Source organism: Oryza sativa, chromosome 11 (genome assembly GCF_034140825.1).
Source record: "Oryza sativa Japonica Group chromosome 11, ASM3414082v1".
In the NCBI taxonomy this organism is placed as follows: Eukaryota; Viridiplantae; Streptophyta; class Magnoliopsida; order Poales; family Poaceae; genus Oryza; species Oryza sativa.
The window spans coordinates 9,373,286-9,399,701 of NC_089045.1; the positions used below are offsets into that span (position 1 = coordinate 9,373,286).

General features: G+C 41.9%; 1 protein-coding gene, 1 long non-coding RNA gene and 2 pseudogenes across 2 annotated transcripts; 3 read left to right on the top strand and 1 right to left on the bottom strand.

The window, feature by feature from the left end:
- On the top strand, nucleotides 1-498 carry LOC136354144 (uncharacterized). The gene has a single exon (XM_066305827.1). The coding sequence runs from the start codon at nucleotides 1-3 to the stop codon at nucleotides 496-498; it is 498 nt and encodes a 165-aa protein (XP_066161924.1).
- A 10,505-nt stretch (nucleotides 499-11,003) lies between these two features.
- Nucleotides 11,004-14,692, top strand: LOC136354145 (uncharacterized; annotated as a pseudogene).
- A 7,309-nt stretch (nucleotides 14,693-22,001) lies between these two features.
- Nucleotides 22,002-26,154, top strand: LOC136354117 (uncharacterized). The gene is made up of 2 exons (XR_010737875.1): nucleotides 22,002-22,299; nucleotides 25,912-26,154. It is a non-coding gene; the product is annotated as an uncharacterized lncRNA (long non-coding RNA).
- LOC112936951 (protein FAR1-RELATED SEQUENCE 5-like) lies at nucleotides 22,540-25,564 on the bottom strand (annotated as a pseudogene).
- Nucleotides 26,155-26,416: the final 262 nt, after the last annotated feature.

Genomic DNA, 26,416 nt, shown 5'->3' on the forward strand with positions numbered 1-26,416 from the left:
ATGGAGGACTGGATCGTTCTCAGCAACAGCGACGGGGATAGCGTGGAGCTCCACGACGGCAGCGAGAGCAGCTTCGCGGTGGTGCACGAGAACGCCGAGATATCTGACGCGGCACAGAGCAACTATGGCCACGTCGAGTCCAAGATCACCGCCGCCAAGGATGACATTGACATTGAATGCTTTGATGAGGAGGACGGAATCTGCGAGGAGAACCCCGATGATGAAATCTTCAACGACCAGAAGGAAATCGACTGCGAGGAAGAATTGGATGATGATGATGATGAGAGCCTCGACGATGATGACATTGATCGCTATTGTGAAGAGGACAGAATCTGCGAGGAGAACCCGGATGATGAGATCTTCGATGACGAGGAGGAAATCGACCACGAGGAGGACCTGGATGATGATGATGATGAGAGCCTCGACGATGATGACATTGAACGCTATGATGCAGAGGATATAATCTGCGAGGAGAACCCGGACGATGAAATCATCTAGAGAGACGATTGGTGCCGTCGTCCTACATAACATGACCTAGGAAACTGAAAACACCTAGTACTGACATGAATTGTCGGTAACCAAATTCCTAAACTCCATCAACCATACCCTTGTGTAAGGGATTTAGTTGGTCCTGCGTAAAAGAAAAATGATGTAATTACATCGTCAGTCGAACAGTTCGTAGGCAAAAAAGTTCGGTAAAATTATCAGACATGAACATAAGATAAACTAGAATCTTGGTGCTTCGGTCGCTCTACTTACTATTACCACTCATGGAAAATAAGATTTTTTTTTCCTTTTGCATGCTGTCAATGTGCTTGAAAATTACGAGTGCCCTTGAAGATGATGGTGTGCACCAATACACCATACAAAAACCAAATTACTTTCTTCCTAAAAGGTGCCAAATCGAAGTCTCCAATGAGTTTTTTTGCACCATGTATGAAAGTTCAAATTTTCAACATGATGAAAATGCAGTTCCAAATTAAATGCAGTTTGGTGACAATGACACACCCAATATTTAGTACAGACAAGTTGATCAAGTACCTTTCTCACAGATTCTCCAGATGCCTTGCATTCCTAAGGAGGCCAGTTGAAAACAAAGCCATTTCTCACCCTAGCTGCAGTCGAGCACTACACTGCATTGTTGCTCTATCAGTGTACAAAGTGACAGCGTCTTCTCTAGTTCTCTCACTCGAGGTATTGATGGATCAGTTTCAGTGACCTCTAGAACCAGCCGTGTATATATAGAGAGAAGACGAATGGCCTGCTGGTCGCATGTTAGCTGTCAGAGAACTACTGAGTAACAAACATGTTAGCTGTATATATAGGGAAAGCTTCGTTCAGAGAAGAGGTCTAGAAGAGTTTAACTAGAGCTGGTAGGAAGTAAAGGAGACACACACAACTACACCTACATGGTCTTAGTATACACATGTTATGATCGGACAAATTGCTTGATTCGTACACGACATCGAGATTACGGCTGTGTTTAGTTCGACGTCAAAATTGAAAGTTTAAAGAAATTAAAACGATCTGATGGAAAAGTTGAAAATTTATGTGTATAGAAAAGTTCAATGTGACGAAAAAGTTGAAGGTTTGAAGAAAAAAGTTGTAATCTAAACTAGGCATGTATATATATATATCGATATATCGAGGAGTAGTATACGGAGAAGCTAGCTTTACGAGAGAGAGAAGCACCTCTGCTTTACTGCTTTAAACTTGGGGCGTTTTACAGTACCCCACCTCTAAGTGTGTAGCAGTGTAGTAGGATCACATATTCACATCTGACCGTTGATTTTCGGGGGTATATTTGTCCTTCTCTTATTTTTGGTGGAAGGGTATTACCGTATTTTCGTGTTCCAATCTCTGTCCCTAGAGGCTAGACCGATTCAGGCACTTCGCTTCGTCGCCCGATTTAGGTGCCCCTCTTCGCATCCGTTCCTATCAGCTGTGTATTGACTAGGAGTGATGCATTTTTCTCTTTTTTTATTTATGTTAATTTCATGAAAAAATCCATATATGGAATCATTCGGTGGTAGGGAAACCTCACAAGATACCGATGTTAATCCAAACTAATCCTCACCGCGTATTTATAATAGGTAATAACCGTTTAACAGATTGAATTGGACGCCGCGTATATAGAATATAGCCCATCGGTGTATTTTGGACAAATAAAATATTGAGTCCGCGATCATATGGACCGGGTCGAATATTAAAAATCGTTGATTTTCGGTCGAGCGCACATATATAATAGCAGAATGGTTTATTTTTACAGATAAAAAATTAAGTCCGGGTCAGTCCGGACTGGGTCAAATATTAAAAATCGTTGATTTTCGGTCGAGCGTGCATATATTATAGTGGAACGGTTTTTTTGACAGATAAAAAATTAAGTCCGCGACCATCCGGACTGGGTTGAATATTGAAAATCGATGATTTTCAGCCGAGCGCGCACATATTATAGCGGAACGGTTTATTTTAATATAAAAAATTAAGTTCGGGTTAGTCTGGACCGGGTCGAATATTAAAAATCCTTGATTTTCGGTCGAGTGAGCATATATTATAGCGGAACGTTTTTTTGGATAGATAAAAAATTAAGTCTACGATCGTCCGGACCGGGTTGAATATTAAAAATCGTTGATTTTCGGTCGAGCACGCATATATTATAGCCGAACATTTTTTGTTGACAGATAAAAAATTAAGTCCGCGTCCGTCCAGACCAGGTCGAATATTAAAAATCGTTGATTTTCGGTCGAGAGTGCATATATTATAGCGACACGGTTTTTTTTTGGACAGATAATTAAATCAAGTCCGCGACCGTCCGGACCGGGTTGAATATTAAAAATCGTTGATTTTCAATCAAGCACGCACATATTATAGCAGAACGGTTTTTTTTTACAGATAAAAAATTAAGTCCGGATCCGGTAGAATATTGAAAATTGTTGATACTGTAGAAAGCCAAGAGGAGGAAACGCAAACGCAGCCTAAGATCCTGATACTGGGTTTGTTGGTTCTGAAACCAGAGTTTTATTTGTGGAATGTTGTTGAAGATATGCTTGGTGTACACCACATTCACCGCCCATTTGAAAATCAGAAAATTAATCAAACTCAAAGCAGTTAATTTTGTTCTTTTTTGTTTCTAATGGAACATATATAAGAGCTTTATTGTTTTGTTGAAAACAATGAGACAGTAACAACACCGACAAACCACCGTTGGCATTTGTTTATTTTATTCTCACAGAAACAGAAGAACGATAGTCCCAAAAGCAAAGTGAACAAACAGAGTAATCACTTACGGGTCATAAAGAAAGGGCAAATGCCATCACAGATGACCTCATCTACGACTACTTTGCTACTTCAACCCGTCAGAGATGAGTCGTGTGTGACAGGCGCCAAGGTAGATACGTGAGAGAATGGGTCACTTATGACGGGCTGTCAACCTTCAGACCGATCACATGCATATCACCTCTAATGTGCTGCAACCACCCCTAGGTTTATGGAGACCCTCACCTTTGACAGGCCGCCGCCTGTGAAAGGTGAGTGGTGTAATCAGTGACCACTAAAATCTGACTAGGGCCAAACCCGTCAAATGTGAGGGTTTGGACCCGTCAGAGGTAACCTGATCCGTCGTAATGATTGGAAATCTTCTTAATCATAATTAGCATGGGGATACAAGCAAAATAAAGGGACAAAAGTGCGAGACACATGATGCTATAGGTGTTGATTGGCGAAACTGAAATGAAATATACGTACGAGACCTGTGTTGAAGAAAAAATTATATATATATGAGACTAAACAGACTGATCGGTACTGTACAGTCAGTGAAAGGGAAATACACAAACATGAGATCAGAGCACTTATTTGACATTGCCATATGAGATCTATAATATTACAATGGATTAGATCAGAGCCTTAATACACCTTCACTACAAATTTTTAGAGACATGTTCATTTCTTTCTGCCTTTAAGGCGTGCAACAGCAATTTCTATAGAGTAAATCACATTTTTAAGACATATATATATGCATTGGGACAGGAAATTAAACAATGCCTTCTGCCGCAGTATATATATAGAGCTGTCATTTGCCCTACAATTCATATATAGCGCTACTTATCTCCACTGAACAAAACCAGTGAAAGGCATCCCAAATGCCAAAGAAAAAACCTCCCCCAAAAAAAGGCTTGAATGGGAATTGGAGACATCGGGAACAAAATGAGCAACGCTCTGCAGCACTAGCAGCCGGCTGAAGTCCCATGTACGCCACATAACCCATAAAACATGCCAGAATTATTTGGCGTACCTATACATCAAGGGTATATATACTAGAGATCTAACATGCCTGAGATGGCTGGAGGAACAACCATGGAGTGACTGACACGAAGCAATATGCAGCCGGCATGGTTTACGGCAACGTACATAGAAAGCTGTCAAGCAGGGGAACATGACCATGGTGTTCTCAGTCGCATGCAGGCTATAACCACTGGTGGAGAAACCATCTTTCGTCGGTCGGGCTAATTCCACAATAGTCCCGGTTGCAACAAAAACCGGGACTAAAGATACCGGGACTAAAGATGATCTTTAGTCCAGGTTAAAAAGGGTAACGGGCATATTTGATCTTTAGTCCCGGTTCAAATGCTGTCAGGGCCTGTCAGGCCCCCCCCGGGATCTTTAGTCCCGGTTAATAACACCAACCGGGACTAAAGATTCTTTAGTCCCGGTTGGTGTTATTAACCGGGACTAAAGATCCCGACGATCTTTTAGCCCCGGTTCATAACACCAACCGGGAGTAAAGTCCCACCCCTATATATATATGTCTTCTTCCTCCTCCAGCCCGAGCATGCTTCAAATTTTCTTCAAAAAAGAGGGGAGGTCATGCCAAAATTTCTAATGAATTTATTGTGTTGATTATATACAAATCGGAGATGCCTAAAAGGTTAGCAACTTCATCCTCCAATGTTTTTTTTTCATATTACATTTGGAGCTATGTTTTGCACACTTTTTTGTCTCCAAAATTTTGTTGTTAGTTGATGAGAGAGAAAATTTGTGTGGAGAAGAAAGAATATATAGAAATTTAGTTTATTTGGTAAATAAGGTTTTATAAAAAAGTTGAGAAGGAAAATATTGTGAAAGTTAATCTTGAATAATACAAAACAAAGTAAAATGAAAAATTAAAATAAGTACAACACATTAATATTAGTTTAAAACTTTATAAATAGTAAATATATAATTATTTGGTGTAATATTTCATAATATTTGTATGAATAATGATATGTCATTATTGTGTGAATGTTGAAAGAGTTTGTAATTATTTTATAATTATTGTATGGCTGTCATTATTGTACGAATAATTATGTGTGTACGATTTTTTTTCATGTCATGTAGATGGATCGGCAATGGATGTACGCTGACCGGCGGTCCAAAGAGTTTATTGACGGCGTGCATTATTTTTTGAGAGTGGCCGAAGCTAACAGGTAAAAGGGTTTTATTTGTTGTCTATGCAATAAGTGTAAGAATCAGAAGGAGTATTCCGCATCCAGGACTATTCATTTCCACTTGTTTGAGTCGGGGTTCATGCCAAGCTATAATTGTTGGACATCCCACGGAGAGCAAGGTGTTGAAATGGAAGAAGATGAAGTGGAAGACGACAATATTCCGGACTTTGATCAATACGCTGGATTTGAAGGAAATCAAACGAGTGAGGAGGAAAGGGATGCTGATGGTAACAACGTTGCGGATGATCTTAGTCAGATGTTGCAGTACGCCAAGGAGGATTGCGAAAGTGAAAAGGGGGCCCATAAATTGGACAAGATGTTAGAGGACCACAGAATGTCGTTGTACCCAGGTTGCGAGCAGGGGCACAAAAAGTTGGATACCACTCTGGAGTTCTTGCAATGGAAGGCAAAAAATGGTGTTAGTGACAATGCATTTGGCGATTTATTGAAACTCGTCAAGAACATTCTTCCGGAGGGAAACAAGTTGCCCGAGACAACGTACGAGGCTAAGAAGATAGTGTGCCCTCTAGGACTGGAAGTTCAGAAGATTCACGCATGTCCGAATGATTGTATCCTATATCGCGGTGAGGAGTACGAGAACCTAGAAGCATGCCCTGTTTGCAAAGCGCTACGATACAAGATTAGACGAGATGATCCAGGAGAAGTTGACGGGCAACTAACGAAGAAGAGAATTCCTGCTAAGGTGATGTGGTATTTCCCTATAATACCACAGCTAAGGCGTTTGTTTAGGAACAAGGGGAACGCTAGAATGATGCGGTGGCACGCTGAAGAGCGTCAACATGACGGGATGCTAAGACACCCCGCCAATGGTTCGCAGTGGCGAAACATCGACAGAAAATTTAAAGAGTTTGGAAAGGACGTACGAAACATACAGTTTGGTTTAAGTACGGATGGCATGAATCCTTTTGGAGAGATGAGCAGCGGCCATAGCACTTGGCCCGTTACGATGTGTATCTACAACCTCCCCCCGTGGCTATGCATGAAGAGGAAGTACATAATGATGCCGATTATAATTCAAGGCCCCAAGCAACCTGGTAACGACATTGATGTGTACCTAAGACCACTGGTCGAAGATCTTAAACTATTGTGGAAGAAGGAATGTGTCCCCATGTGGGATGAGGACAAACAGGAGGAGTTTAACCTACGAGCACTGCTGTTCGTAACCACCAACGATTGGCCTGCACTTAGCAACCTATCCGGGCAGTTCAACAAGGGGTACAAGGCTTGCACTCACTGTATGGATGAAACAGAAAGTACGTATCTTAAGCACTGTAGGAAGGTTGTGTACATGGGTCATCGTCGATTCCTTGCAGCAAACCACCTGGTACGGAAGAAAGGCAAGCACTTTGAACATAAGGCGGACCACCGCACGAAGCCTAAACATCGCAGCGAGAAAACAGTGTTTGCTATGGTTAAAGATCTTAAAGTAGTGTTTGGAAAGGGGCCTGGTAGCCAGCCTATAGAGAGCGAAGATGGTCACGCGGCGATGTGGAAAAAGAACTCTATATTTTGGGAGTTACCCTATTGGGAATTCTTGGATGTCCGCCATGCAATCGACGTGATGCACCTCACTAAGAATCTTTGCGTAAACCTTCTTGGCTTCCTAGGTGTATATGGAAAGTCGAAAGATACACTGGAAGCACGTAATGATTTGAAGCATATGGAACAACGCGGTGACCTTCACCCGGAACCAAAGGAGAAAGGAAGCTATTACTTGAGTCCAGCCAGCTACACTCTTAGCAAGGCAGAGAAGGAAAGTATGTTTGAATGCTTGGAGAGCATCAAGGTACCGTCTGGATACTCCACGAATATAAAGCGAATAATAAGCACGAAGGAGAAGAAGTTCACAAATCTAAAGTCTCATGACTGTCACATGTTGATGACACAGCTGCTACCAGTTGTAATAAGGGGTATACTCCCAGACAATGTCCGGGCAACAATAACAAAGCTATGTGCTTTCATGAACGCAATTTCGCAGAAGGTCATCGATCCTGATAGATTAGAAGCCCTGCAGAATGATGTGGTGCAATGTCTTGTCAGATTAGGTGACGCATCTGCTTTGTCACCTTGTCAAAGAGATCGGTATTCTCGGTCCTGTGTACCTACACAACATGTTTCCTTTCGAGAGGTACATGGGCGTTCTGAAGAAGTATGTTCGTAACCGTGCTCGTCCAGAGGCAAGCATCGCCAAGGGGTATGGAACAGAGGATGTCATTGAATTCTGCGTAGAATTTATCGAAGCCCTTCGCCCAATCGGGGTACCTGAATCACGCCATGAATGGAGACTACGGGGAAAGGGGACTCTCGGAAGGAAAGCAATAATGACGGTAGACAACAATTTATTCCGTAAAGCCCATTTCACGGTTCTGCAACAATCTTCATTGGTGGCTCCCTACATCGAAGAGCACTTAGCTCTAGTTCGCGCCAAAAACATCGGTAAGTCCGATGCATGGATTACAAGGCATCACATTGATACTTTCTCCACGTGGCTGCGACAACATCTCATGGGTAACGAGACGATTAACCAACAACTGGCCTTCCTGGCGAGGGGACCATCTGGCTCGATCGCGACATTCCAGGGATATGAAATCAATGGGTACACATTCTACACGAGGGCCCAAGACATGAAGAGCACGAACCAGAACAGTGCTGTTCGTATCGATGCCATGGGACACGATGGTACGACTGGCACGTATTACGGTTCCATCGAGAACATATGGGAACTTGACTATGGACCTCTCAAGGTCCCTCTGTTCCGGTGCCAATGGGTTAGGTTGACTGGTGGAGGCGTAACGATTGATGACAGTGGGATGACAACGGTTGACCTTAACAAGGTTGAATACTCGGACGAACCTTTTGTCCTTGCCAATGATGTAACCCAAGTTTTTTACGTCAAGGACATGTCTAGCAAAGGAAAAAAAAGGCAAAGTGACTGACGAGCCGAAGCGCCACGTGGTTCTCCCTGGAAAAAGAAAAATCGTCGGAGTAGAGGACAAGACTGACGAGGATTACGATCAGTTTGATGGGCAACCCCCTTTCACGGTGACAATTGACCCTAGCATCCTCCTATCAAATGAAGACACCCCTTACTCACGTAGTGATCACAAGGAAGGAACAATAGTGAGGAGAAAGTACGTCCGGTAAACCGTCACCGCCGATGTATTGCCGTAATTGTTCTGTACACGATATAAACTATGTTGGATGTACCGAATATCTATACTAATCAATTGTTGTATGGCATATGTAAAATAGGTATGATTATTAGAATTTTTATCAAATTGAAATCATCCATATGCTAGTTATATATGATCATTAGTTTTTTTGTTAATTATGTATGATTATTAGAATTTTAATCAAATTGAAATCATCCATATGCTACATATATATGATTATTAGAATTTCTAAAGGTTTTAAATCATGCATGTGCTATTTTCATATGCTAATTAGAATTTTTAACAATTTTAAATCATTCATGAGCTTATTATCATTAATTGTTCGAATTTAAATAATTGTTCGAATTGAAATAATTGTAATGCATTATTTACTATTATCTTTACTCATAATTGTCAATAATTTATCATTATTTACTATTATCTTTACTCATAATTGTCAATAATTTTTGGAAGGTTTTATCATTAATTGTTCGAATTTAAATAATTGTAATGCATTATTTACTATTTAAATAAATAATTTAAATAATTGAAACACATATGCAAAGAAAATAAAGACATAACTGCTAGTATCTTTACTCCCGGTTCCTAACCCTAACCGGGTTTAAAAAGAATTTGGAAATAGCGGGAAAAGATCTTTAGTCCCGGTTGGTGATAACAACCGGGAGTAAAGATATCTTTACTCCCGGTTGTTCTCACCAACCGGGACTATAGATCCGGGGGTATATATATTCCAGCCGCGTCCTCGTCTTCTCCACCAACACTTAGCCGTTTTTCGATCTCGATAGGCTCCTCCTTCGCCGCCGCGCCACGCCTAGGGCAATCCCGCGCCGACACCACCGTCGTCTCTCGCCGTCGCTCGGTGGTCCTCGCCGCCTCTGCCGCAGACGCCGCCGCCGCACTTCTTGGTGAGAGCCGCCGCTGCCTCTCTCTCTCGATCTCTATCGATCTCGATCTCGATCTCTCTCTCTCTCCACGACCGACGATCGACGCGGCCGCCGCCGCCGACGACGACGTCGCCACTGCCACGAACGCCGCCCCCCCCCCCTCGAGCTCGCCACGCCGCCGCGCCACGCCGTCGGGCCGCGACGGCACGCCTCCGCGACGCCACGCCGGCCGTCGCCACTGCACCAGTACTCCGCCGCCACCGCCTCGAGGTCGCCACGCAGCTGCTACATTGTTCGGCCGCCACCGCCTCGAGCTCGCCACGCCGCCGCTACAACACGCCGCGGCCGCCGCGCCCGCACGCCGGCCGCTGGGCCCCCCGAAGACACCGCGCGCCGCGCCCGCACGCCGCTGGCCCCGACGCCGCCGCCGCGCCCCACGTCGCCGGGCCCCGACGCCGCCGCCGCCGCCGCGCCTGCACTGCGCCGGGCCGGCCCACGGCGCCCTGACGCCGCCGCCACTGCACGCCACTGTCGCGCACGCCCGAACGTGAACGAACGCGAAGAACATGAACGATACGTGGACGACCTTTGAACGAACGCGAACGAACATGCACGAAACGCGAACGAACGTGAACGAACGCGAAGAACGTGAACGATACGTGGACGACCTTTGAACGAACGCGAACAAACGTGAACGAACGCGAAGAACGTGAACGATATGTGGACGACCTTTGAACGAACGCGAACGAACGTGAACGAACGCGAAGAACGTGAACGATACGTGGACGACCTTTGAACAAACGCGAACGAACATGCACGAAATGCGAACGAACGTGAATGCACTTGTACTAAAAGTGTGAGAACGAACGCGTTTCCACTTATACGATTTACTGGTAATACATATATGATTATATATGTAACTTGGCCCGTTTAGACTAATACATTTTCCTCGTAATGTTGCAGCGAAGACGTTGGCGTCGTCCCTCAAGCCGAAGTGGTAGCTGGCCATCGAAGGAATTCGCGCAGGCAAGTGATGTAATTAAATATAAGATTGTTGGAGATTTAATATAAGATTGTTAGACTTATCATATATAAATGATTATTACAATTTTAATATGAGATTAGTAGCCATTTAATATAAGATTATTAGACTTAGCATATATATATATATATATATATATATATATATATATATATATATATATATATATTACTACTACAATTCTAATATAAGATTATTAGAGATTAAATATAAGATTGTTGGAGATTTAATATAAGATTGTTAGACATAGCATATATAAATGATTATTACAATTTTAATATGAGATTAGTAGCCATTTAATATAAGATTATTAGAGATTTAATATAAGATTAGCAGAGTTTCAATATTACGGTTAGCAAATACATCCTATATACCTAACAAATATTTTTTGTATGCACAGATGGCTGATCGCGATGAGGAACAGATACTATACGATACAATCGCAGAGGGAAGCAGCCAGTACTGGAACGAAGAAGAGGGGAACGAGGATCCAAACCAGTACTTGAACGAGGAGGGGAACGTGCATAGGGATGCGGAGGGGAACGAGGAGGGGAACGATGCGGAGGAGGCTAGTGGAAGTCAGCCCTCTGCTGGACAGAAGAGGGCACGCGGACAACGAGGTGCCGCGAAGAAGATAGAGGGTCGGCACATCATTACTGAGGTGGACGAAGACGGCTGACCTAGTGCACCGGCAGAAGCAGCCAAGAATTTTGTACGCCATAGCGGTTGGGTTGTGAGGGACAACGTGCCTGTCAGCACGGTGTACTGGCGCAGAACAAGGGCACGCGGGGATGATGACAGCTTTGTCCCGGACTCAGAGAAAGAGATGTTGTGGACCACAATGCTCGAGACGTTCACGCTACCCGCGGGTACGGAAAACTTAGTGAAACAGTGGACTCTGAAGAAAATGGCAGAACAGTTCCAGAGCTTCAAGGGAGATCTCTACAAGAAATACATCCTGAAGGGACTAACACCGAACTTCAACGTATTCCCAAAGCTAAGGGATCATTGGGACGAGTTCGTTGCTTACAAGACAGGGCAACAAGGGCAAGCGATGATGGCTAGAAACAAAGAAAATGCCGCCAAGAAGAAGTACCATCACCACTTGGGGTCAGGCGGATATAGCATCGCGAAGCTGAAGTGGGAGAAGATGGAGGCTAGCTTGCTTGAGAGGGGTATCGAACCGGCCACTGCTAATTGGCCGGATCGATTGAAGTTCTGGTACTATGCTCACGGTGGAACACTTAACCCAGTTGATGGCTCCCTTGTCTTCAGTGATCAGATACGCGGGGCTGCCAGTCGACTAACGGACGCAGTGGTAGCCTCTTCTCAGGGCACATTCCGACCCGACAGAGAGAAGGATGAGCTGTCACTCGCCCTACAGACTCCCGAGCATCCAGGACGAACACGAGGGAAAGGCGTGATTCCCTGGAAGATTGGATTTAAGGAGGACATCCACACGTACAGGAGTTGGATGAGGAGCAAGAGAGATACCGAGGTGAAGATTGCAGATCTGGAGTACAGGGTATCGAGCTACGAGCTTAGCATGCAAGAGGAGGTGGCAAGGAAGGTGGATGAACGTATGGCCGCACATCGGTCCCAGGATCCCCAGCCGTACATTCATCCTGCAATGGTTAGCCCATCAGGCAATCGTAGCAGCTGCGCCTCAACGGGGCAGGTCAGATCACAGAGCATGGACGCCATGCAAACCCAGGACGAAACCTCCTGCCCCGTTGATGAGATCACGCAGCGGACACCATGTGAGCTGCATATTCCCTTCAAGAACTTATCAATCAAGGTATGCTCGTAGTTTGATGATTTTTTACTTGTACATTCCACAAGTTGCTGCTTAGGTTGATTACTAATAGATAACCTCTCATCACGTGAAGGTGGCGTCGGGAATGGCCATCCCAACGAACCCTTCCGGGACTTACCACTGCAGGCCGATTCCAGCAGGATACTCGAGGGTCGAAGTTGAGCTGGTGGAAGCCGCGTACGAGGACCTCGAGTTGGACTACCTAGGAGGGGACGGTGAGACGCATCTACGAGACACAAGCCACGCCATCATACTATGGCGCAAGCGGTACATCATCCTTCCTGGGCGACAAGCAGCATTTCGTGCACCATCTCCTCCGGCTCCGCCATCTCCTCTTGCACCATCTCCTCCGGCTCCTCCGCCACCTCCTGCTGCACCATCTCCTCCGGCTCCGCCATCTCCTCCTGCACCATCTCCTCCGGCTCCTCCGCCACCTCCTGCTGCACCATCTCCTTCGGCTCCTCCGCCTCCTCCGCCTCCACCGTGTCCGCCTGCACCTCCCAAGACAAGGTCTCGCCAAGCTCCACCGCCTGCCCACACAAGGGCAACAAAGAAGGCGAAAGTTGACGCCACCAAAAACAAGGAGCCACCGTACGATTGCAGTCAAGAGGAGCTCGATGCTTATGTGGCAGGAGAGGTGAAGAGGCAACTCAAGCCTCGGAGTCCTGAAAAGAAGATACCTATTGACCCGAGCATGAAGAACTTCTTCAAGGCAATGTCCAAAACAAACAAGGAGGCGTTACAGATATCGGACTATGACCGAACACTTCAGAGAGCCTATCACAAGAAGTCCAAACCAGTCCCTCAGCTTGGAGAACAACCAAACCAAGAGGTCGAGCCGTTGGTGACCGGCGAAGATTTTGACATAACAGATTTCATTGCAGACACCGGTCTATCTGTGGATCAGTTGGTTGGAGCCGCACCAATCCCGAAGGCGGAAGTGGCATACAAGTTTGAACTCAGTAAACCGCTTGTCAAACCTGAACAGCTGGAGTCCCTACCGACACAGATGTACAAATTCCATGAACGGTACATGGAAATGAGCGCCAACGGTAGAGAGATGTTCGGGGCGAGGATCAGAAACCCTGACTTCTTGCAAGGAGACGATGTTCTCTGGATCCATTTCAAGGATCTCTTCGATCTGTACCAGTTGGACGCCCTCGACGTCTCTCTCCTGAGCGCATGGATTTTGTGAGTATCTTTGAGTTCGATTTGTTTCGTTCAATAATTAGCTCCTGGCATATATGCAGATTCAAAGGGCCCGACGGCGGAGGGTCTACGATACTGGGTTCATCGACCCTCGGAAAATCAACTCCGAAATGGTCGACAAGTACGAGAAAGGCACAGAGGACAATCTCGTCCATCTCCTAACGCAGCAGCATTTCAAGACGTACATATTACTGCCGTACAACACAGAGTGAGTTTTTATTGTCGTTGTCAAAAATTTCATTCCCATACATATAGCATGTACATTTTCGATCATATATATCTCATCTCACGCATATTCTAGATTCCACTGGGTCCTGTTATTCTTCGACTTGGATGCATGCAGAGTCACTGTGTACGACTCAATGAATAAAGAGGAGAAGATTTTTGACAACGTCTTCAAACTGATAGACAGGTAATATAATGCCATCTATTCGAAAGTCGCGGGGAATCTATTGCTATTATGTTGATCTCAGGTAACAATTAATTAATCATTGCTTGCAACTGCATATGTAGGGCTTGGGATCGGTTCCGTCAATTGGTCCGGGGACTTGGAAAGAAAAACTTGGACGGAGGTTTCATTTCCCAGTGAGTACATGCATGATCCAAAATTATATTGAATTGAATCTCTAATTACAGTTAATATAAAGAGTATATTAAATCTCTCTTCGTTTCTCGTGTAGTGTGCAAAGCAGGAACAGGGAACTAACTTATGCGGCTACTACGTATGCGACTATGCCCACTGCCTATCAAACCAAATATGCACAACACGAGAGCTCGATGTACGTATACATAAACCATTCAAAAGTTCATTGCGTATCGATTTGTTAAGTTGTTTATTAATTTTATATATTGATACGTCATTATTTTTGGAATGATAGCGTATTCACATGAGGGATAATCTCCCACACAAGGATTTTATCACGGCTGTTCAAGAACAACTGATGGGATTCATCAACGAAGAAGTCCTTAATCCCGACGGTGAATTCTACTACAACGGATCAACAATACATAACGTCGGTCCTTCCTCTTCTAACATAACGTCGGCGTCGAAGTCGAAGTCGTAGTATAGCTATAGCTACCGAGCAAAATGAATTGTACTATATATGCATGTATATATATATTTATATATGTACACATTTGCTTTTGTGTTAATATATATATTTTTTGGTAACACACACACACACACACACACATATATATATATATATAGCACATAAAATGTTAAGTAGCTTTAATTAAACATATGTGTGTGTATATAATATATGATTTATACATATACACACACACATATATATATATATATATATATGACTATATATGTATTGTAACATATGTATGTGTATATATATATATATATAATCAACCATGCAGCAAATAGGGCCATGAAAAAAAAAAAAGGTCAGCTCGATCTTTAGTCCCGGTTGGTAAGATCGATCTTTAGTCCCGGTTATTTCACCCGGGACTAAAGATAGCTATCTTTAGTCCCAGATTCGTAGTCCCGGTTGGACAACCGGGACTAAAGGGGGGTTACCAACCGGGACTACAAACGATTTCTCCACCAGTGAACCTGACCGCATGGAGGCTGGCCTTGCTTTGGATTGACTTCCTCCCTGTTCCCTTGCTCTGTTGGTCGTTCGTTTGAACTGTAGAAAAGAGAGAAAGCCACTCACACCATTCCCGAACTGTACGTTTTTTTAAAAAATATATATATAGAAAGTTGCTTTAAAAATCATATTAATTTATTTTTATGTTTAAAATAATTAATACTTATTTGGAAAGTATGCTATGGATCAAGTTTGTGTATCTACTCAGTTTCATTTCGGTTTGTAGCCTGCTGCAAGTAGATGATAGGTTGTAAAAAAAAAACTATACTTTCTTATAATACTTTATCAGCATATCTTGAAATTGAGTAAGTCTCCATAGACGTCTAGCTATCAACCGTTACTAGCCTACCACTGAGAAAAAATATATGCCGTAAATACGAGCACTCATGCTGAGTTGGAGCTCAAACTCGGACAGTGATGGAGCCAGCGACGTTGTCAAGCCCAGACAACTAATAGTGTTTTCTGGTGATCGATTGATTTTTATGATTATTGACGGCTATCAGGAGTAGAGACGACATTGTCGGAGCCCAGGCGGTCGTTTGCCCTGCCCCGGAGGTGGCTCCACCACTGAACTCAGATGGGCCAACAAGTTTCACTACAATAAATTTGTTGAAGTGAGCAAAATAATCTAAAGATCTTAACACTGTCATAATTTGGCATTGGCATGATCAAAATGTGACCCCGTACACGTACCAACCATACAACTAGGAGACACCTAGAGTTTATTGCTAAATATGTTCTTGTGCGTGCAGCCTGAGAAAAAAAAAACCTAGACATTAGTCTATTCTTAAGTTTTTTTGTGTGCGAAAGAAGATTTAATATGTACATGAACTATATATGTTGTTCATTTCTTAGCTGGTGATGCAATATAATACATACAAGTTGCTAGTTATAGGTTCAAATTATCTCTCTTTTCTATTCATTCCAGGTATACTAGGATAGAATGAAAGAGGCATCGGGAATTGTAAGCCTTCGCACGTTAGATTAGTTGCTTTTAATTAGCAATGGAATATTACAAACGAACAATTTCCGAATTTTGCATCGTAGGTTAGTTAGCTAACAACCAACAATTTGATTAGAGGCCATGGAGAAACTGATCTGAAGCTTAGTTTGACTAAGGGCATTGTACTATCCTCATCGAATGTGCGGAGGCACGAGTCTTGGGCCGTACAGATAAGAATATCATGCGACCCTACCCCGGGATTACATCGACTACCAACGAAAGGAACTCTCAATGAATATAACTAAGTGTGGAAACTAATCAAGGATGATCTTTATTTTGGATGCATCACAGTATAAAAACAGTATGAAAGGGGAGAGAAGAATGGTACTTAGTGTATGAAAAGGTCACCCAATGAAAATAGCTACTTTATATCGCACTTTAATTGAGTGATTTTTTTCTTTCCAAAAGCAAGTGACCAACACTACTGCCTACATATTTATATCAATATATTACCCTATATATCATACTACAGTTGCTACGAAATCAAAATATGAAATAAATAAAGCGTTAAAACTATATGTACGGTAAATATGCCCACCAATCCAGAAGTAAACAATGCAGTGATTAATTAGCTCTACTCTTCATCTCGATATAGTATTCATATATAGTAGTGCTTCACTGCACCGAAGAGAACTACTGAATGGAAGACTTAATTTTCAAATGCAAAAACAAGGAAAAGAAAATGAGCCCAAAGAAAATGAGGGAATATGAGACATCGGGAACGAAATGAACGGTGCTCCATGAAATTAGCATCCAGATATTCTTGCAGATAGATCAATGAATCCCTCAAGTGCTGCATTGTTGTTTGATGTAGGTGCATCAATGGTACTCCTTCTATAATTCAGTGTTGACATTCACCGTGGCGGCGCATCGGAGGCCGGTCAATTTTTGGGGATTTCTCCTGCACTGATGAGGAGAAGACATAGGGGAAAATATGTAATTTCACAGCTTCCTTAATTTTGACGAAGATGTCGGAAACGTCACATAAAACGAAACGGAGGGAGTATATTTCAAACCTTGTATATGGCATGTCAACACTGGAGAAACGGGCATGGAGTGGCTACGTACTACGGAGCAGCGAAGCCGGAAGAAGGGTCGCAAAGCAAAGCAGGGGAACAGCAAATTCATGGCAGCAAATTCATATCAGATGATCCTCACACTGTGCTTGCTCGTTCTGAAACCTGAGTTCGTTTGTGGATCAGTGCTGGAGATGCTAATTCGTCTACACATTTGTATATCCGGAAATCGAATTCAAGGCAGTTAAGTTTCTCCATCTTTTAAGTTTTTAATAGAACGTAAAAGCTTCATTAGTTTGTTTGTTGAAGTGAGGGAAACAATCTGAAGATGCAAACACCAACAAGTAAGATATTGACAAAAGCAAGTACAAACCACTATAGGCAGATCGGTCATTTATTCTGTTCTCACAATGAAGTTTCAGGATTGGAGGGCTGACAGTTGTCCAAGAAAAATGAAAAACAGTGAGAACAACTGATTAGCAACGGAATAAAAGAAAGAAAATGGCAGACAGACGACACTTGATATAATACTCTGAAAAAATGTGCATCCATGCAACAAATTAGAAAAACTCAACACCGATCATTTTTAATACCACTAATGGAGTATCCAATAGAGAAGAGGGAGTACATATTCCCAGAGTATATAACATCCATCCTCTCTCTCTCTCTCTCTCTCTCTATATATATATATATATATATATATATATATATATATATATATATATATATATATATACTCTCTCCGTTCCAAAATATAAGGCACAACCACCCTTAGTCCAAATACTAAGAAATAATTATTATCACCTCATAGTTTGGATTAATCTAATAAATGTAATGCATGCACTCAATAAAATTAAAGATCTTTATGGTGGAGAATTTAAATAATAATATTTTAGTGGAGAAGATGTGTTAATTAATGGCATGTCTGCTGTATATTCTAGAACAGCTCTAAAAAGTAGTTGTGCCTTATATTATGGAATAGATTGAGTAATATTTTACAAAGAGAGAAACTTCAAAACAATTGGCATGCGGAATTCGAAGGAGTATATCGAGATTGGCGAACTGTTCTTGGGAATAGTTTCAATTTTATTTATGGCGCCATTTATTACTGAATCTTTATTAGTTCACAATTAGGGGTTGATTAGCAAAACAATATGATGAAATATGTAAATATATGATATCACAAACTGATGGAATTATAGAGTCAGTGAAGGGGAAAATAAATACTCACGCATAGAGTACATTCATTAAGACAAATTAGGTTGAGTCCCTGAATCTATATTATTACTCTCTTCAATAACCATGATAGGTACTCTCATTTTGCATATGGTCGTCCGCAGGAGCTAAAGTCCGAAACCACCAAAGGTTTACATTAATTCTCAACAACACTGTACTTGCACCTCCATAGAGAACTAACTAAAGGATACAACTTATCATTTATTAGGCATTGGCATGAGATAATATTGAAATTGATCACATCAGAGCACAAATACAATAATGATCATTTCTTTCTGCCTTCGGATAGTTGTTTCTACAAATGCACGTACTTATCCCTATCTCACAATTTTTTTTAGAGATAAGCATTAGGATAAGAATTCGATTCATATAGCTACATGAAGTGACATTTGTGACCCCGATCATACGATACGTCAACAAGCACTCCTGTAAACAGTGTGTTGTAACACAGTATAGAGAGCAGTCATTAGCCCTACACTTCATATATAGCAGTGTTTGTCTTCAGAAAACAAAACCAGCGAAAGGCATTGCATAATGCCAAAGAAAATAAAGACCAGAAAAAGGAAGCTGGCTTGAAAAGTGGCATGAGGGAATATGAGACATCAGGAGTGAAATGAGCAGAGCTTGCTCTGCAGAACTAGCAGCCATCTGAAGATCAATGTATAGCACAGAACCCATGAACCCATGAAACGCCGTCATCGATCAAGAATGTGTCAGAGATCTAATGGTGATGATAATGGTGGAGAAAGGGCGGAGAATGCCGGCAGGAGGTTTGAGCTAGTGTAGGCCGTCCATAGAAAAATCTCAAGAATATTAAACTCAACATCGTACTGTTGTTACACTGCATGGGCTGACTCTGAAACCTGAGTGGCTGAGTTCATCTACGGTTTTGTGCTAGCTGGAAGTGAAGTGTTTGCATGATTTAACCAGAGTGGGAAAAAAATGCTGGTGCAACTCTACTATCCCTTGCTTTGTCTCCAGCACGACACATTTTAGTAAAACAGAGAATCAAATTCATGGCAGTTAGTTTTTTCTTTTAATTTTAATTGAATTTAAGAGTTATTTTAAAAACATATATAGTACAAACGAATAAGCTCGTATACACACATGCACAATCACCCTAGTAAAGGTATACACACATCCTACCTCTATAAGCACCTCAGCGAGAAACTGTGTCGGTATATCTTAAGATTGACCAAGTCACCGTCGCTATCTCGCTATTGATGGATTCCTCATGCACCACTGACAAAATATTATGCAAGCATTCATGTTGAGTCAGCACTTTAACTCGGGTGGCAAGTACCACCACAAGAAATTTATTGCAATTAACATATGCATAAAGACCAAATAGCCTGATTCTATATTATTACTCTCTTAACTGATTGTAGTTACTCTTATTCTGCATATGGTTGTCCACAGGAGGTAAAGTCTCAAACTACCAAATGATTACAAATAAAACATATATAGAGTTATACTGTACTTGCGCCTCACTAAATCTAAAACATATAAATTACCAATAATAGAGACAGATCTAAAACATAGAAATATTGAAATCAATTACTACCCCCCCCCCTCCCTCCTACATCTATAGAGACAGACACGTTCATTTCAGTTTCTTCGTGGTCGCGGCAGTCATCGTCGGCGCTGTCGGTCATAGCCAAGAGAGGGATGAGCCGAGCCGCCACCTCTCCTCCTTGTCGCCGACGCCTCCCCTCCCCTCTCGAAGACCAGCCGGCGGCGGATCCACATGCCCGGAGCGAGCCGACGGCGGATCCGCTCACCCGGGGCATCACGGTCATCATCGTCGTTGCGACCATCGGCGCCGTCGTTGTCGCGCATCGAGGAGGGGAGCCGGTAGCACTGGGGCGTCTCGGTCATTGTCGTCGTCACACGTCGAGGAGGGGGGCCGGTGGCGGATCCACAGCTTCACGGTCGTCGTCATCGTCGAGGAGGGTAGCCATCGTTGGAGGCTGCGAGGAGAGGAGCAGGCGGCGGATCCGCGCGCCTGGGTCGTCACGGTAGTTAGCTCCATCGTCGTCGCGGATCGAGGAGGGGAGCCGGCGGCACCCGAGGCGTCGCGGTTGTCGTCGTCGTCGCGGCCGTCAGTGCCGTCGTCATGGTTGCGCGTCAAGGATTGAGCCTGCGGCGAGGAGGGAGCTAGCGGCAGAAGCGGGGAGGAGGGGAGCCGGCAGCGGAGGATTTCTGGAGTGGATAAGGTGGCGGAGGTTGAGAGAGAGAGAGGTGGGGGAGGGAAATGAGTGGTGGAGAGAATAAGGATGAGACTTAGATTTTTTTTTTGCCATGATTTTTACAGGCGGACCACTTAAGGTCCGCTTGCAAAAATCAAATTTTCCAGACGGACCACTTAAAAGGTCTGCCTGCGAAAATAAAAGTATTTTTGCAAGCGGACCTCTTAAGTGGTCCGCCTGGAAGAATTGATTTTCGCAGGCGGACGGCGAGCTCCACCTCGGTTTTCATTTTTGTAGACGGCTAGTTGGCTCCAAGGATCATGTCTGCGTGGGAAAAAAAAACCCCACGTCTGCGAAAATGTTGTTTCAGGTTATTAGTCGTTTTTGACTTTCGTCAAAGTCAAACTGCTCTAAGTTTGACTAAGTTTGTAGAAAAAATAATAATATTTTTAACCCAAGACAAATATATTATAAAAATGTATTCAATTATAGATTTAATTGAATTTGATAAAACTTAGAGTGGTTTAACCAAAGTCAAAGCGACTTATAAAAACGGAGGAAGTAATTAACTGTGGAAACTATGGAAGGACGATCTTTAATTCTTTATTACAGATGTATCATATTATAAAAACAGTATCAATGGGGAGAGAACTATATTAAGTACGCGAATGATACCTACTATATTAAGTGTATGAAAGGTCGCTAATTTGTTACAGACAAATTCATCGACGGGTCTATCAGTGACGGTGTTGTCGGCGATAGACGGTGCACAACGCGTCCGACAAAAGTGGCGCACCTTCCGTTTAACTCTATCAAGTTATCCTTTCCAAATTGTTAGGAAATATATTATTTTCAATAATTGGTTATCAGTTTGTTAGATTGACTTGATTTGTGTTAGTTAACCGGCTTTATCCTTAAGTTAGCTACCTAGCCTGGCAATTTAAGGAGGATGAAATCAGTTTGAGTTAAGCAAGGAAATACAATCTGAGTTATAGGCATGATCAGAGCCTCGAAGCTGTCTGGGGAAGAATACTCGCCGGCCCCGGAGGTCGATTGCGAACATTCCCGTTATCCGCTCCACAGCCGCCCATTCACCCACTCTCCATTCCGGCCACCCCTCGAGCACCCACTCTCCACTCCGGCTGCGACTTCACTGTTCCGTTGTTGTGTTTCCATCCATATTCCGTACCACGTGGAGGCCATCGGTTTGTCGATTCTTTTTTGTGGTGGGCTCGGCTTCTTCCTACCGTGCAGAATATGACGCCGTCACTACTCCGTCAAAACAAACCGGGTACTAGTACTTTTCACTCTGCACCACACAACTTATCTGCTCCTTATCTGCTTGTCCCCAAATCAGAGAGTTCATCTGAAGTTCTGCTGCTCTCCTCATCTTCCTCTTGGCCGCACGCAACCATGGTTGCTCTCGCGTTGTCGGCGGCCGGGCTCGCCGGCTTGGCGTGGTCTGCACTCCGCATACTCGTTGGCTTGGTATAGTTCAATGGTCAGTACCAAACGTGGAACTCCCTTGCTGCTGGCAACTACTGTTTGCTATGGTGAAGAAGTGAAGAATTGAAGATCGAAACTTTTTTCACCAATACAGCTGCATTAAGGTAGTTTTATTTGGTAAGTTCATTTTTGCCAACACCTCTTGTGTTTTGATGCTTCTAAATTATTAGGATTTTTTTCACATGAGCCAAACAACACGGTGGGGAACCATATATTTGATGCTAATAGAAGAGAAAGTATTAGTACGATTTGACAGCTTGAATCGACATGGGAATTCAAATTAAGATCCAACTTACAAGTTGTAATGCGATTGGAAATTGGTAAAGGTGCTAATTAATATGAAAAAAGGTGGGGATTTTAATTTATATGGGCAAACATGCTATAGGGATATGTATCAAATGTCTGTGCAGTCTCTTCCTGCTGCATCCCTTGACTTTGTTCAGAAGTTCTGAAATAACCAGATGACTGAAGTAATGAAGCACCTTCAATATGATAGTAGTCTGGCATTTGCATGTGATTGTAGTTATCTCTGAACGACCCTGAATCTGTATAAGGCAAATAATAATCAGTACCACTAATAAGAGAGTCTCTTTTGCCAAGTGTATATATATATATATATATATATATATATATATATATATATATATATATATATATATATATATATATATATATATATATAGGACACTCATATGGGGCACCATGGTGCCCGGGCACCATGGTATCTAATGCACAAAATCACTCAAATTTTTCAAAATTTTCAAATTGTGAGTATATACCTAGTTATAATAATTTGATTCATACCTATACTTATCAACAAAACAACTCAAATTTAACTTTATTTCACAATACATGATTACATACCTAACTAGGTATGTAATCATGTATTGTGAAATAAAGTTAAATTTGAGTTGTTTTGTTGATAAGTATAGGTATGAATCAAATTATTATAACTAGGTATATACTCACAATTTGAAAATTTTGAAAAATTTGAGTGATTTTGTGCATTAGATACCATGGTGCCCGGGCACCATGGTGCCCCATATGAGTGTCCTATATATATATATATATATATATATATATATATATATATATATATATATATATATATATATATATATATATATATATATATATATATATATATATATATATAGTTTGAATCTACTGACCTACATCATGGTGTATGGCAGTGATGGTGTTACCACCTCTGCTTGTACTGGACACTTTGATGTGTTTGAATCACTCTTTTTCTTTTTACTCCGTTGTGTTGCCTTGTCAAAACCACCAATTGGTCTCCTCGACCCACGAATGGCTTTCTCCTTTACCTTTATGCCTCTTGCTTTACTCAGGCCAACATTTTCCTCTATACCTATGATAAAATATTTTTGAGATATCTAATTTAGATTATAACATAGTAGTCACTAGCATAAGTACTATTCAATTCAGAGTATGATACAAACCTGATTTATCCAAATCTTGATCAGGCCTTATACTCAAGTATTTCTCCACATTTTCTGCTAACTTTTGTGCATTGTTGGCAGCCATTAAGTATGTTTCATCAGATTCTGTAGCTCGAGAAGCTATTTTAACAAACATTCTGCACAAGTCTCTCCTGCGTGTTGATAACTTTATTTTAGGATCTTCTTGAGTACTGCAGTTGCTCTTTATATGTAGAGATTTTGCATCAATGGTCCATCTTTGTAGTATGTATTGCTTAGGAATTTCTTTTATATTGTTAACATCAAGTATCTTCAATGCATGGCAACATAAGATTCCGAGAAATTCAAACTTCTTGCAGCTGCACCTGACTTTATCTTCTGTTGGAGAAAATTTTACAATATGCTCATGGTGCTTACTGTGAACTTTTAATTTGTACACCATTTTAGCATCAATATCACCACAGTAGTATAGGTCACAGTTCAATGTTTGCAACACTTGTTCCTGAAACACTTTAAATATTGCTGGAGTATAAATTCTTGTTGCTTGCCTTAATATTGTCAAATCTGCTTTTGGCCATGGTGTACTTTGTGTTGTCTTAAAGTCATTTTTGACTTCCTCATATCTTTTGTCTGACAACAACCTGTCAAAGTGTTCCAAGAAGGTAAGTATGTCATATTTCACACTGATATAGCCCTTCAATTCATTGTTCATGCTCTCACTTCTCTGTGTTCCACTCATATCAGCAGAAAATGTGTTTCTCCCATACACTAATGCCCATTGCACTTTTTTCTGAAATAGCCTCTCAAGCCATTTGTTCTCCTGCAGATCATACTTTTCAAGCATTCTATTCCATGCATTTATAAATTCATCTTCCTCCTCTTTGTCATAAATACAATTCTGAAAATCTGCATTGAATTTCTTGTACTCCTTCACAACTCCAGCAAGGTGTTTGCAGGCATTTTGGTTCATATGCCAAACACAAATTCTATGATGACTTTCTGGCATGACTAACTTGATTGCTTTGGCCATTGCTGCGTCTTCACCGGTCAATATAGTCTGTGGCTTCTTTCCAGACATGGCTTTTAAAAATGTCTTGAAAAGCCAAACAAAACTATCAGCAGTTTCATCATACAAAAGTGCAGCACCAAAAACAACGCTTTTCTTATGATTATCCACACCAACAAGCAAACCAAATGGACGACCATCATTTAGTTTTCTATATGTTGTGTCAAAACAAAGAACATCACCAAAAACTTAATAATCAGCAATCATTTTAGAATCAGTCCAGAAAATATTTGTTATCAAGTCATCCTCATCAACCTGAATGGAATAGAAAAAATTAACATCTTCCGATGATTTTTTCTCCATATATTCCAAGACTCCCCCTGTGTCACCTTCGTTTACCTTCAGTGACCTCTTTGAATATAATCTATTCTTCATGTCTTCACGAGTAAATCCAAGATTCTCATATCCACCTGCTTCTTTTGCCATTAAATCAATAGTAGCCTTATTAGAAATGCCTACTGATTTTGCATTTTCAACACTTGCCATCTGTGCTTCAGTTATTTTCCTTTGAGATCTTAAGTAGAGGGCCTGACTTCCAGTAGCAAGAATGTGGTTATGCTCGTGCAAGAATTCTTATATGCAATACAATCCATCATCCCTAAGACTTATCTTCATGCATGCTCGACACATACATCGTGTTTCTGGCCTACTAAAACACTGACCGTAATTTGAAATTTGGTCTTCTCTTTTATCATGACCATGAGTACCTATTGTTAAATAAAACTAACTCAGTATATGAATTCTATATGAACACTGAACTTTGTAAATATAAGTTGGAACTAGTACCTGCACGAGAACAACAAAATGTCCGATTCTTTATTATGGTGGAATCTTTCACATAATGGCAACTGCTTCTTCGAATGCTAAAACCCATGTCCCGAGCATAGGCATTATAGAAATCATATGCCTCTTGTTCACTGTTGAATTTCATACCGATGATTGGTGCCTTCCCTTTGGAGGGATCTGCTTGTGGAGTAGCTTCGATTTTACTAGGATCCTGATTAATATACCAGTTTTTTATTTGAGACAAATTAGAAAAGAAGAAAAACTTTCATGAAACTTACAGAACAAAAAAAAAAGGGCTAATAGAAAAGAAGCAAAACTTCTATGAGATTTACTGAACGGAGATATGATGTGCTTGTAGTGATCAAGTCTCAATGATTACTAATAAAAGAAAGTGAAAACATTATGAAGTCTTACCGTCTCTAATTCCCCTTCCAGGTTACCATGAAAGCTTGTCCCTGGATGATGCAGTACAGACGTTTCAGCAGAGGCAGCTGGTTCCGTCGACATGGTTGTCACTTGTTCATGCAGTGAATCGGTGACCTTGATTGACCTTGGAAGATTAGATAGAGAGGCCATTGTTGTTGCGAAGAAGATGATTGTGATCCGATAATAATGTGCCATATGTAAAGCTTAATCTATTTTCTGAAAAACTGTATGATGGTTTGGCGCCTTAATTTTTATTTGGCGCCTTCTATTTGGCGCCTTTGTTTCCCTGGAGGGCCACGCTAATTAGGATTAATCGCTAACTACGTAATCTGGTGACTGACGGAAAGAATAATCCTGTAATCTCCATTTATGGTAGGGCCACACAGAAAGAATCGACAAACGGATGCCCTCCACGTGATATGGAACACGGATTGAAACACAACAGCGGAACAGTGAAGCCGCAGCCCTCCACTCCAGCCACCCCTCGAGCAACATCGTCGCCGCCACGCTCGCA